The 15,009-nt window shown below is 32.6% G+C and overlaps 1 protein-coding gene across 1 annotated transcript in view; it reads right to left on the bottom strand.

Annotated features, from left to right (window-relative positions):
• The window catches only part of LOC115213855 (disks large homolog 5), a 186,609-nt gene that overhangs the window by 19,811 nt on the left and 151,789 nt on the right, over positions 1–15,009 (bottom strand). Inside the window, exons 15-20 of the mRNA XM_029782794.2 lie at positions 13,689–13,791; positions 7,957–8,110; positions 5,374–5,563; positions 3,422–3,524; positions 3,059–3,302; positions 1,644–1,855 (exon numbers count right to left, since the gene is read on the bottom strand). Coding sequence (XP_029638654.1) covers positions 1,644–1,855; positions 3,059–3,302; positions 3,422–3,524; positions 5,374–5,563; positions 7,957–8,110; positions 13,689–13,791 — 1,006 coding nt within the window. The remainder of the gene's footprint in view (positions 1–1,643; positions 1,856–3,058; positions 3,303–3,421; positions 3,525–5,373; positions 5,564–7,956; positions 8,111–13,688; positions 13,792–15,009) is intronic.

Here is a 15,009-nt window from a genome sequence, read left to right as displayed (position 1 = left end):
GCACAAGCACAGGTGAGGTCAGTTTTGGCAAGGCTTTTACAGCTGGATGTCCTTCTGAACACCAACCACTTTACAGTGTAGACTGGGTGCTTTTAAGTGATACCTGCACTGATAGGATTACCAAGTAATTGCAAGACAAAAATAATAATAACAATAATAATATCAATAATCCTTTCTACTGAAGGCACAAGGCCTGAATTTGGTGGGGAGGGAACTAGTCAATTACATTGACCCCAATGTTTCACTGGTACTTAATTTATCAATCCCCAAAAGGATGAAAGGTGAAGTCAACCATGGCAGAATTTGAACTTAGAATATAAAGCTGGATGAAATGCTGCTAAGTATTTTGTCCAGCATGCTAACTGTTCTGCCAACTCATTGTCTTGATAATAATCTGATAATAACTCTGCTTGTTCCTCCATTACATAACCTGTCCATAATGCTTCCATGTGATTAGTTGAAGGGGGAGGGTAGGAAGGGAAGAAGTGGAAAGGGGAGGAAGGGAGAGAGAGGTGGTGGTGAGCGAGATGTGTAATTTATCTTTTTGAACCAAGTTTTTTTTCCTCCGCTATCTAGCCTACTTGTAATGCTTTCACATGATTAGTTGAAGGGAAAGGCGGAGAGCAAAAGAAAAAGGAGAAAAAGAGAATAAGGCAAAGAGAGAGAGAAACAGAGAGTGTTGTGTATTAAGTCTTTAAAATTGTGCATAAAGTATATAAAGTGTATACATAAAGTACATTAAGTAATCATTGTATTCCTATTTCCTTCACTTTTCAGTGTTTAGCAGACAAGTAATTTTCTTTTGATACAGACACAACACAGGCTATGCTTTCAGGTTTTTGGATAAAGTTTTTAGAAATAACCCAGTAAGTTTATCCTTAATGCCATGAAATATTCACAGGTCATCCTAGTAGTAGTAGTAGTAATAATAATAATAATAATAACAACAATCCTTTCTACTGTAGGTACAAGGTATGAAATTTGGATGGTAGGGGGTCTAGTCAATTACAGTGACCCCACTGCTCAACTAGTACTTGTTTTATTAACCCTGAGGAGATGAAAATAAAGTAAGTACCAGACAAATACAGGGGTTTAATATTGATTCTACAGCCACACCTCCAAATTTGTGGCTTGTACCCATGTTAGAAATAACTTGTAGGTGAAAATAAATTATCTTGAAATAAGAATCAATAAATGTGAATTCTGCTCTGAAACTTATCTATTGGTGGAATTTGAACTCAAAACACAAAAACAGAAGAAATACTGCTAAGCATTTGGTCCAGTATGGTAGCAACTCTGCATGAGCCTTGACAAAATATTTTAAATATTTCTTTAACTGAATGAATCTTCTCCACTTCATAATTATCAAATATTCAAAGCATGAAATTTTTTCTGTAGAAATCTTCAATATAATCCCAATTTTTTTTTCTCTTTTTGTGTTCCTAATTTCTGAACATATAACCATGGTTAGTTCTGAAAAGCTAAAATTGTTGGAGAAATGCTATTTTGACTAAATGAAAATGAAGAGAGTAAAAAGAAAAAAACAAACAAATTCATAGACAATAAAGAAAAAAACACATTTTCTTTTTTTAAAATTTTTCAATTTCAGAGAGAGAATAAGATATTACCAAAATAATAATTACCATCTAAAACAGGAAGGAGTTCAACATTAAGTGAGATATCAGAAAAAGATGTGAGATCGCGACTGTCACGAGAATTGGTTCTCTGATGCTTCTTCCGCTTGAAAAAACTGCGCCGGACAGTTCCTGAGCCTCTCCTGGAACACTTGAGTTCATCTTCAAGGAGATTCAAGCTCTCAGAACTACTTCTCTTGAGATCAAAGTTAGGACCAAGTCTGCAGCATGAATATAGATAGACATGGGCTAATCATAAAGATAAAAATTATTTATAAAGTTCATAAATCATATAATGTAATGTGTTCTATAGGAACTGAAGGATTAAAGAATTATATATCCACGTACAGAGAATTTGCTTTTTGAATTAGGTCTCTTAATAGGACAAATAGAGATGTTTCAGAGCAGAATTCATATTTATTGATTCTTATTTCAAGATATTTTATTTTCATTTACAAGTTATTTCTAACAAGCCACAAATTTGGAGTTATGGCTGTAGGCTCAATTATATCAAACCCTGTACTTGTCTAGTACTTACTTTATCAACCCTGGAAGAATGGAAAGCTAGGTTGACCCCAACAGGATTTGATTTAAAAGATGTAACTTAGTGCAGAATGGTATTTTGTCTGCCTCTCTACAGAGGTTGTGTAACTATTAATAATTATGGAAGGACAACACTGTTAATTACTATAGAAAGACATTACTATTACTGAATATGGAAAAGACACGAATGGTATTACAAGCCAATTTACTTTTTTCACTCTAGCTAAGACTGTAATACAGTCCACCAATATATAAAAAGAAATGAAACTGATGTTTAAGTTAAAAAAAAACCAAGTATCTTCTATAATGAACTCTGTATGCGTGTGTGTGTATGCACACATATATATATATGTGTGTGTAATGTCTTTTCTGTCCTGATGAATTAGTCATTTATATTCATTATTTTCATGATTTTTATTATGGGATTCAATGGCAAAGCTGACAAAGAGATAAATATATCCTTGTATATTTATGACTTATTTTACTAGTCATAAATATACATTAATTTTCCATAGAGTTTAGTTAGTTGTTGAAGTTTATGTGCAATAAATTGGTTCTGCTTTTACAATACTTGAAATATTTAACAGTTTTTCTATTCAATTCCTAATAATATTGAATTATAAAAATATAATAGAATCTTTTGAATGGAGGTTATGGGGGTTCACAAAGGTAGAATAGAAATTTAAGAAGTTCATAGGCAAAAAAGGTTGAGAGCCATTGGTTTAGAATATAAATTAACAAGGAATTTTAATGTAAGGTTTTAATTGAGATCAGTTTAAAACTAAAGTTTGTATACTTGAACCAGGGGTAGTATCAAGTAGGTTGGTATCAAGAGGTTTAATGTATTTGTCTGAAACAGTTAATTTATAACAGCTACTCACCTAGTGGGAATTTTTCCATATTTTACTTTCTTGCCTTGATTATTGATTAACCATCCTAACCAATAAGATGTATAGTTACTATCTCGGTCCCCGGATTGGTTGTCATAAAATCCTTCTTTTACAAGTAAAATATCATTCCTATTGAAAGACAGCTCCCCTTTCTCTTCACCATCATCTGGATGATAGTCAAAGTGGGCACGTATATAAAAAGGAAATCCTGAATTGCATCTGCCTTGAAAGTACTCTGAAAAAGAAAAAGTGGACCAGAAAGTTTAACACCAAACTAATTATAAAAAAGCATAAATATTTAACGATATTGGAACCATGTCAGTTTGGACGATTTTTATATGATGTGATACTTACTTTCAGGATTATACTGAGAGATAATTTTCACAGAGTTGGTGGCCTTTGATATCTCTCTCATAGCCTGTTCAATGGTAGCATGCCGTAAATTGGTTCCATTGAACTAGAAAACAAAAGCAAGGGTTGGTGGGGGCAAAAAATGGATTTTATTTAATACAGATTTGGCAACAATAAGCATAAATTGAAAGAATTAAAGAAAAATATACTACATATTACACCCTGAAGCAATAAAAACAAAAAAATGTTTGTTTAATGTTTTAATACTGCTGCTGTTATGTGTTTTATTCTCCACTTATTTTAAAAATAATTGGCTGAGTATGTTTTTGAAGCATTCTCACAAGCAATGAAAATCCCATAAACATGACTGGCAGTATTTATAAAGTAATATCTCTAGGCTAAATATCTGTAGTTGAAAACTTTTGGTTGTTATTTGTTTAGAATTTTGATCTCCAAATCTTGTACAAAATTAGCTGGCATTTCCTTTCAGAAAAATTCTGTTCAGATCCTGGAAGTTCTTACAAAATGTTCAAGGTCTAAAACTTATTTCTTTTAAGAGATAAAGAATCCAGAATCACTCGAGACTTCCCTCATGTTTACCACTGAGTTATAATAACCTCTCTCTCTCTCTTGCTTGCTCTTACCCACCCATCCACATAGTGTTGATATTCTTATTATAAAACTATTGCAGAAAGAGATCCATCAAGAGGTAACACCACTAGACTATATATGGATACACATACACTGTAATTGTATGTGCCACATACCTTTTAATACATATTTATCACACAAAATTTCCAAACATCTTCTAATGCTGTGTATGCACGTATAAGTGTAATAAACAAAGAAGGTAAAAACTTTACATTATATCAAAGAATGTTAGTGAAGCCAAATGTTAACTTAAGAGAAATGGTTGTAATATTGCAATTTAGACAAGAATTTAATGACATAAATTATCATAATTAGTCAACCAGGGAAGCAATTAGTCATTGTAAATTTACTCTATATTAAAAATGAAAATTAAAGTAGCATACAACACCACTGCCTTACAACTACTTCATCCTCATTCATATTAATTCCATGTCAGCATGGACAAATGGCGGTTAATATGGCACTTATAAGGAAAGATGATGATGATGACAACGACGATGACAGCTGTGGTGGTGTTGTTGTTGGTGGTTGCAACAGAAAAGCTTCAGCCTAATTCTAAATAGTGCCCAATAAGCACATCATTAGAGCTGCTCATTAATTATATGAAAAGTAAGTAAAGATTAATAGCACTAAGGAGAAATAACCTAATGTACACCTAATGTCTGAGAAATGGTTCATTGTTTCATCTCATTATCAACTATGGGTTCATTCATTAATTTCATTTTCTAATCACTTTGTTGCAGCTGTTGTCATTGTGGAAATCTAAGAGATGCAAATCTAAAAGAACATATCTGCATGCATTAAATTCTAAGGACAAAGGCACTAGAATTTGAATGAATGACCTGACTAAGATACTTAATCCTTCTGAATCCAAACCACCTGAAATAGCCCCTGGTCATATGATACAAATTTCCTGCTTTAAAATGATATAAATTAAAATCTTCCATTCAAATTTCATGTTAATTTATGCTCCAGAGACCAGCTTAATAATGGCAAAGTTATTTTATGAAATTCTTCATTATTTTCAAAATTAATTGAAACAGGGCCAGTATTTTTCAATAGAAATATAACGAAAATGCTAACCAGTGAAGCAAACTACCAGTTCACCTTTATTATTTATATCAAGGTATAAACTGTGGGAGTTACTATCAGATGTGGTCTACAATGAGATTCTTAATATGCTATTAATTTTGATGTTAAAAAAGCAACATTTGTGTTTGTATCCGTACTTTAGTAATGTTAAAATGTCCTCTATTGTAATGAAGTGGGAGGGAAAAAAAACAGAAGGATACTAAACATCATACTTCTAAAATTTGGCATCCTTTTGAGAGGCCCTCCACACCATCCGCTATACTGTTTGAATGGATATCCTTCACAAACACTCCAATGCCGCCCTGTCCGCCAACAAAAGACAATCCTAAACTACTGGTGGACTTAGTTTTCTTCAGTTGGACACAGCACTGATTGGATGGTAGGTGCATAGAGTCAGGTGAGCTGGAAATGGAAAACAGAAACAAATAGGATCAATAGTAATGGATCAATATATAGGATATATCACAAAACAGGTTTATTTGATCAGCAATGATAGAAACATAGATATACTATGTCTTTACTTTAAGGTTTTTATAACTGACTTATAAGAATTTATTATCTTAAATCATAATTTACAAAGGGTTTAAATAAATACTTCATACATAAGAGATTCTTCTCTCAACATTAAATTTGTCTTAGTGCTAATATACTTCAAGAAAAAATAATTTCAATGCTTAGAATATTGGATCAGAACAAGACTCTTGTAAGAAAATTTGAATTGAGACTCTTTTGCAATTTTCAGACCTTCCACTCATTGCAACTAAACGAATAAGAAACAGCACTTGTTGTTGGGTTCTTTAAATTTAAGAATTTTCTGTTTAGTTTAATTTTTTAAAAAATTAACTAACAACAGTTTTGAATGCATAAAAGATATCTTAAAGGATGAAGCTAATCCACAACCACTGTGATTTTAGATAAAGTAGTTAAATATGAGGTGTTAAGTATGAAAAGATAAAGAACTATACTCAGAAAATAGACATCTGAGTCTTTAAAAAACTGTATATATAACTTCATGCCTTTAAATATAGTAGTAAATAAAATTAGATGAGTGGAGATTAGTAAGAAGACAAAAATTACAATAAATAAGAGGGATAAAAATCATTTACATTTGACAGATATTTGTCCTCATCTTGTTTGTTGTTAGCACAACATTTCGGCTGATATACCCTCCAGCCTTCATCAGGTGTCTTGGGGAAATTTCAAAGCTGGGTTCTCATTCCTGAGGTATTTTGTCGTTGTTGTTGTTATTATTATTATTATTATTATTATTCAGGTCACTGTCTGGAATCAAACTCGGAATCTTGGGGTTAGTAACCTGCACTCTTAACCACTAAGCCATATGCCATGGCATAGTGTTTAAGAGCGCAGGCTACTAACCCCAAGATTCCGAGTTCGATTCCAGGCAGTTACTTGAATAATAATGATAATAATAACAACAACAACATCAAAAAATACCTTAGGAATGAGAACCCAAGTTTGAAATTTCCCCAAGACACCCGAAGAAGGCTGGAGGGTATATCAGCCAAAATGTTGGGTTAACAACAAACAAAATGAGGACAAATATCTGACAAATGTAAATAATGTACACAATTCCTCATCTCTTAAAAAGAGAACTGAATAAAAATCAATTAAAAATTTAATCATTTTTAATTTGTTAATTCAGTAGTCAGATTATATCTTTGATATAATTTGACTACTGAATTCCAGTTATTTAAAAGCTACTGTCTTATACCATCATTGGAATGTATACTTTACTTTGATGGCATTTAAGAATGAGGGATCTTATCAGTTAAAATATAAGTAATAAATAAAACAAAGTTGTTAATAATAATCTACAAAAACATTTAGGTTGTTAGTGAAGGCACATCTCAAATATAATTTAAATAGTTGTTAGAATTCAATTACAGCAACTTAAATCTGTTATTTTTGAAAAGAGGTGTGATTGAAATATGTTAATTCAATAATCTGTAGACTATTATAGTTGAGGACAAAATATCTGAGCATTAACTTAGACTCAAAGTTTTATTACCTATAAAAAAAAATCTATTAAAGTAGCTATATCTGATCACATCAGAGGAACTGTCCCTTAACATCCAAACTCCAAGTGGGCCCACACATAAGTATCTATCTAAAACACTGATTCTACTTATCAATGATAAAGAAGCTAGAAATTTAGAATAAGAAATCTCCCAGGAACTTGATTAGAATATGTAATATGTTTTTTATATATATATATATATATATATAACATATTACATATGTTATACTTCTTTGTTAAAATGACAAAGATATTCTGATAATATATATCTTTTTTAGATATTTTGCAAAATACAGAATTTAACTTCTCAGAGTCTTTTAATGACTAGAAATGATGTTATTAATTTTAATAAATGCAGTTCCTTGCTTAGTGGCATTTTGTCTACCTCTACATTTTGAGTTTAAAATTGCACTGATGTTGACTTTGCCTTTCATCTTTTCGGGGTAATAAAATTAGTACCATTTGAGTACTGGAGTTGATGTAACTCACTATAAACCCCAACTCCCAAAATTGCTGGCCTTGTGCCAAAATTTGAAACCAATAAATGTTCCTGATTTCTGGTCAACAATTTTTAAAGACTTAAAGTAATTTGTACATATATACAAAACAAAATACATAAATATCATTGATTTTCATTTTATGTCAAACTTTAAATGAATTGAAAACTAAAATTAAATTGCAAAACTGAGGAAAAAAGACAAGTTTGTATTTTTAACCAGACAATATGAATGTACAAATCTTTGGGATAAATGTTCACCTGAGGGTACTAATTCTGTGGTGAGTGTTTTCTGAAGATGGACTGGATGGAGTTATAGTTTCATTACTGACTAGATGATTTGGTTTTTTGGATAATTCAGAGGAATCTGATGGTGAGGAGCACAAATTGCTTTCAGACCGTTCACTGTTGAATTCTGTGAACAAGAAAAATATGTTTTTTTCTTAATAATGAAATACCAAACTGAAATAAATTCAAGTAAAATTACAATAAAATGTGTTTAGATGCAGGTGCAGGCATGGCTGTGGTAAAAAGCTTGCTTTCCAACCACATGGTTCTGGGTTCAGTCACACTGCGTGGCACCTTAGGCAAGTGTCTTCTGCTATAGCTTCAAGCCAACCAAAGCCTTGTGAGTGGATTTGGTAGACTGAAACTGAAAGAAGCCTGTCATATATATGTATATATATTTGTGTGAGTGTGTTGGTGTTCATCCCACCACTACTGCTTGATAACTAATGTTGATGTGTTTATGTCCCCATAACTTAGTGGTTTGGCAAAAGGGACCATAGGCTAACAAAGAATAAGTTCTAGGGTCGATTTCTTAAACTAAAACCAGTTAAGGCAGTGCTCCAGCATGGCTGCAGTCAAATGACTAAAAGGTGTAAAAGAATAAAAGAATGTGTTTCTCAAGGCCCATCTCCAACCTTAGGAGGCATGGCAATATTTTGGTGGGGTGTAGGTCACTTGACAATGTGATATAAGTAACAAATAAATACAACTAACGATAAATTTTAATTACAATTTCTTTTGTGCGTGTTTGTATATATATATTACTAACAGAGATACCCGGCGTTGCTCGTGTTACATTCAATTGAAGAATTAGACTTTTCTGTTATATTTTCTGTAATGAACTGGAATATCTATGTTTCGAATTTCATCAAAACTGCAGATGAGGGTTATTTCCCTCTTTACACACCCTAAAAAAATTGTAATCATGCCACATGTATCCCATACTACTGATTTTTATGTGCACATTACAAAATTCCAGTCTTATTGAACCTGTTAAAAAGATTTTACTCCTGAAAAATGAAGGTCATGGAGCTCTAAAATGTGAGAGTTAAGGCCCCTATTGGGGGTGGGTATCTTAATGTGAAGCAGAGAAGTTGAATTGTTGAGAATCTTTTTAACTTGGGTCTTATATCTATTGTTTGAATTTCTTTGAAATAGGAAATATAATGTTCACTGGGTTTGTAAAAGAGAGCAAAGCTACAGGAAACCAAAAGGCGAATGATCACAATAAGCAGTCAGCTACCCTACCCTAGTCATTACCACTCCCAATGTAGGATTTCTCCCCATCCAGGTGACAGGCACAGCCGTAACAGGCATTAGGAATCTATAGCAATTGGAAGGGGGTGACCCAACTGAAATAAACATTAACAACTGTGTGACATGAGGGCTAAGGAGAAATGAAAGTTGGGGTTGGCAAATGACCACTATACTGATATGTAACTGGACAGAATAAATATACAATCTATAAATGTCTTTGAATAACCAGTCACTCATCTGGGAAGGCCTTGAAATCAATGTTACCATTTGGGGACTATGTGTGACCCAGTGATAATAAAAAGACTGAAAGGAGGTCTGCAATCAAACAACTTTACTCAACACTTTGCAACTGAATCAGTAGAGGTAAAGATGCCTCTCATTTACTTGACAATTTATGCAGCACATTGCAGAAATCACAATCTAATTGTATGTCAAAGCAAACCCTTACACTGTTGTACCATTGAATTACAAATAATGCTAATCTTTTATGCTTGGGTAACCCTACAGCTTCCAAGAGTACAACAGTATTCGTCTTTGCTTAGATAAAATGACAAAATTGTGGGTGTTAAGTCCCCATGGAGGGGTCTTTCTAAATTATAAGAAGATGAAATTTTATAAATATTACTTCATTTGTGTCTAATATCTGTGATTAAAATTTCATCAACAGCAAAAATATATGAATTGTCATGGGGGTTATGGTCCTTATGCATAGTATATAATTTCCAAATTTCATAAAGATCTATTCAGTACTTTTGACCTAGTTTTGGATCATAAAAGAAATTACTAAAATTTGGGAGTTAAGGCCCCCATTAGGGTGTTTTATATATATATATATATATATATATATATATATATATATATATATATATAGAGAGAGAGAGAGAGAGAGAGAGAGAGAGATACACACACACACACACACATACAAAGATAAATTGATAGGTACAACTGAGTGGGCAAACTAAGATATGAGCCTAGTGCATTTTTTTATGTTGATAAGCCTGGTAATTATTCTATTAGTTTGTTTTTGTGAAACCAGTAATTTATGCGGATGTAAATAAATGAACAGCAGTTGTGAAGCAGTGATGAGGGTGAAACACAGAGACAAAGACACACACATACACTTACATATATACATACATATATATATATATATATATATATATATATATATATATATATACGATTAATTTGTTACACTTCCTATGTACGAAATCCATACACACACACAAAGGTAAATTGATAGATATAACTGAGTGGGCAAACAAAAATATGAGACAATGCCTAGTGGGTTTTTTTTTATTTTGATAAGCCTGGCACTTATTCTATCAGTTTCTTCTTGTGAAACCAATAAATTATGGGGATGTAAATAAATGAACACCAGTTGTGAAGCAGTGATGAGGGAGAAACACAAAGACACACACGTAAACTAACATATATACATACATATATATACAATTGATTTCTTTCAGTTTCTGTCGACAAAATCCACTGACAAGGCTTTGGTTGGTCTGAGGCTATAGCAGAAGACACATGCCAAGTTACCACACAGTGGGACAGAACCCCGGACCATGTGTTTTGGAATGAAGTTTGTTACCACACAGCCACACCTGCACCTATATATGTGTGTGTGGGGGTGTATATATGTATGCATGTATATATGTGTACATATTACATTTACATCTATATATATATACATACATCTACACATACATGTATACATATACATCTATACATATACATGTATATATATATATATATACATTCATATATATACATGTATATATATATATATATATATATATTATATATATATATATAATAATTATTTGAGGGAATATAAATCCAAACTTACAGGGAAAAAAATTCAATTTAGAAATACTAAATCAAATTTCACACAATATAATATGTATATATAAATTAGAAAAAAAACACCTTTTATATATATATATATATATATATATATATATATATATATATATATATATATATATATATTAACGTATTTTTATTTATTAATTAATTATTTTATTATTTTAGTTTATTTCTAACCTGATGAGTGGCTATATTTATATTGAAGTGATTTTACTACTACTATAATCATTTCTTAAATATAGCAACGAAACAGGTGTCGTTATTCTACCAATTATATACGTTTTTATTTTAATTTTAATATTTCTATTCTATGTAATTTTCTAGATGGTGTAATTTAATTGTTCATTTTGAATTGATAAAAGGTGTCTTTTTTCTAATTTATATATATATATATACATCTATATGTATACATCTATATATATATATATATATATATATATATATATATATATATATATATATATATACATCTATATATATATATATATGTATATATACATATATATATATATACATCTATATATATATATATATATATATATACATCTATATATATATATATATATATATATACATCTATATATATATATATATATATATATATATACATATATATATATAACATATATATATATATACATCTATATATATATATATATATATACATATATATATATATACATATATATATACATCTATATATATATATACATCTATATATATATATAGGAGTGGCTGTGTGGTAAGTTGCTTGCTAACCAACCACACGGTTGCGGGTTCAGTCCCACTGCATGGCATCTTGGGCAAGTGTCTTCTGCTATAGCCCCGGGCCGATCAATGCCTTGTGAGTGGATTTGGTAGACGGAAACTGAAAGAAGCCTGTCGTATATATGTATATATATGTATATGTGTGTGTGTTTGTGTGTCTGTGTTTGTCCCCCTAGCATTGCTTGACAATCGATGCTGGTGTGTTTACGTCCCCATCACTTAGCGGTTCGGCAAAAAGAGACCGATAGAATAAGTACTAAAAGGTGGTGCTCCAGCATGGCCGCAGTCAAATGACTGAAACAAGTAAAAGAGTAAAAGAGTAATATACATATATATATATATATATATATATAAAAATTTACATGTGTATATATATATACACATGTAAATTTAAAATAATAAGGGTGAAAAATTGAATATGAATTTGATTAGTGTGAATTGAAAACCAGTGGTATAGCATATAAGACCATAGCGGATCTTCTTCTAGCAGAATGGATGTCCAGTTACAGTTCATCCCTGTTATATAATAGTTTCACTTTAATTAATAGTTTCAGTATTAAAGTGAAAGCATCTGACATTACAATAGAGCAGGGGTGGGCAAACTACGGCCCGCCATAGGTTTTCATGCGGCCCGCCGAGAGGAATATTTCACAAAATTTCCTTTCAATCAATTGTGTGTTTATAGGTCTATAACCGCCTTTAAAAATATTTTCACTTGATTTTTATAAATGAGGCCCGCCAAGGTTCCAAAGATGCACTGTGCGGCCCGCGATCAAAAAAGTTTGCCCACCCCTGCAATAGAGAGATGTTTTTCTTTCACTTTTGACACGTAATACTGAAATAATGGAGAAGATATGATATTGCTGTGGACTCGCCCTAGGCAAGAAGTTAAAACATTTTTTTGCCCATGACACTACATAAGTAAGGCATGTGTAAAATTTGAATGAAATTGGTTGAGTAGTTCTCAAGTTTTAGAGATTCACACAGACAGACAAACAGACAGACATGCATTCTCAGTTTCATATATATAGATACACCCACACATAGTATACTGATTGCATTCATGGAGGGGTGAACACTTTTTTTTTGGAAAATCAAATTGTGTCATAGTGCAAAAGAAGTATGTGGATGTGTGATTAAGAATCTTGGGTTCATTCCTTCTGTGTAGTACCTTGGGCATGTGTCTTCTACTACAGACCTAGACAACCAAAGCCTTGTGAGTGGATTTGGTAGATAGGAACTGGAAGAAGCCTTCATATATGTCATGTGTGTTTGTATGTGTACCCTTGTCATGACATTACATGATGAATGTATACAAGCACCACTGTTATATAAGTGTTGTTGTTTATTTCCAGTCTTCTATGAAAACATGTTCGGTCATGGGGGAATATTACCTTACTTGGAAACAAGTGAGGGTTCATGACATGTAGAAAATCTAATTTATGAAATTCCTTCTGACCCATCCAAGTATGAAAGAGGGAACATTAAATGATAATGAAACATTCAATGCTTTCAGTTAAATAATCTTATTAAAATACAAATTAGGGTAGCGAGCTACCAGAACCTTTAGCATGTTGGGCAAAATGCTTGGCTGCATTTCATCTGTCTTTATGATCTGAGTTCAAATTCTGCTTTGCTTTCCATCCCCTCAAGGGTTTGTAAAATATTAGGGTCAATGTAATCAACTGACCCCATCACCTGAATTTGCTGGCTTTGTGTCAAAGCTTGAAACTAATAAATTCAACAATAAACCAACAATCACCGATAGAATGTAAATCATGAAAACAGACATTCGGAAAGTAACTTACTGTGTGGATTGTATTGCACCAACATTGTTAGGGTTTCTCGACACTGACGCAATACACTGGCTGCTAACTGATAAGTTGCAGTTCGCATGTTGATGCCACAAACCTACAATAAGAAAACAAGTAGAAATAGTCATTTGAATCAATTTTTTCCACATAAGTATAAACTATATTGAGCTCCCAGGAGTAGCCTGTCTTGAATTCCTCTGTTATTGCCTGAAGGACTATGATGAATAAAAGGGGGGCTGGGGACTGATACTTGATGAACCCCTACTTCTACCTGGAATTCTTCACTATACTTGTTGCCAACCCTCACCTTACTAACAGCATCCCTAAACATGGCTTGTACAGCTCTTACCAACCACTCATCTATCCCCAGTTTCTGCATTGACCACCAGATAAGAGAATGGGGTACCCTGTCAAAGGCTTTCTCCAAGTCAACAAAAGAGGTTTATCTTTGGCTAAATATTTCTCTTGCATTGCCATACCAGAAATATAGCATTAGTGGTGCTTCTGCATGGCATAAAACCAAGCTGTATCTCATCTAGGCTAACTCTCTCCTTAATTAGTTGGGCTATGTCCTTCTCCATAACTTTCATCACCTGATCCAATAATTTGATACTCCTGTAGTTATTTCTATCTAAAGCATCACCTTTACCCTTGTAGCAACTGACTATGGTGCTGCTACACCAGTCATTGGGTATGACTCCTTCATGAACAACTTAATTTATGTAGTATCCCTTAGTTGGTTGGATTCACAATCTCTAACTCTCTTGGAATTACACACACACACACACACATAAATATGTATACACACATATATATATATATATGTGTGTGTATGTGTATGTATCTTTGTGTCTGTGTTTCTCTCCCCACCATCATTTGACAGCTGATGTTGGTGTGTTTACATCTTCATAACTTAGTGGTTCAGAGAAAGAGAGCAATAGACTAAGTCCTGGAGTCGATTTCTTCAACTAAAAACCCTTTAAGGCAGTGCTTCAGCATGGCCACAGTCAAATGACAAACTAGTAAATGAAAGAAAGAATATATTTATCATCATCATCGTTTAACATTCGTTTTCCATGCTGGCATGGGTTGGAAGGTTTTGATTGAGGTCTGCAGAGCCAGTGGATGCACCAGGTTCCAATCTTATCTGACAATGTTTCTACAGCTGGATGCCCTTCCTAATGCCAACCACTCTAAGAGTGTGGTGGTTACTTTTTATGTGCCACTGGCACAGGAGCCAGTCAGGTGACCTTGGCATCAATCATGTTCAGATAGTGCTTTTTTTAATGTGCCACCAGCACGGGAGCCAGTCGGG

This window comes from Octopus sinensis, linkage group LG7 (genome assembly GCF_006345805.1).
Source record: "Octopus sinensis linkage group LG7, ASM634580v1, whole genome shotgun sequence".
NCBI classification, from domain to species: Eukaryota; Metazoa; Mollusca; class Cephalopoda; order Octopoda; family Octopodidae; genus Octopus; species Octopus sinensis.
This window is presented reverse-complemented; position numbering and strand designations above follow the sequence as displayed.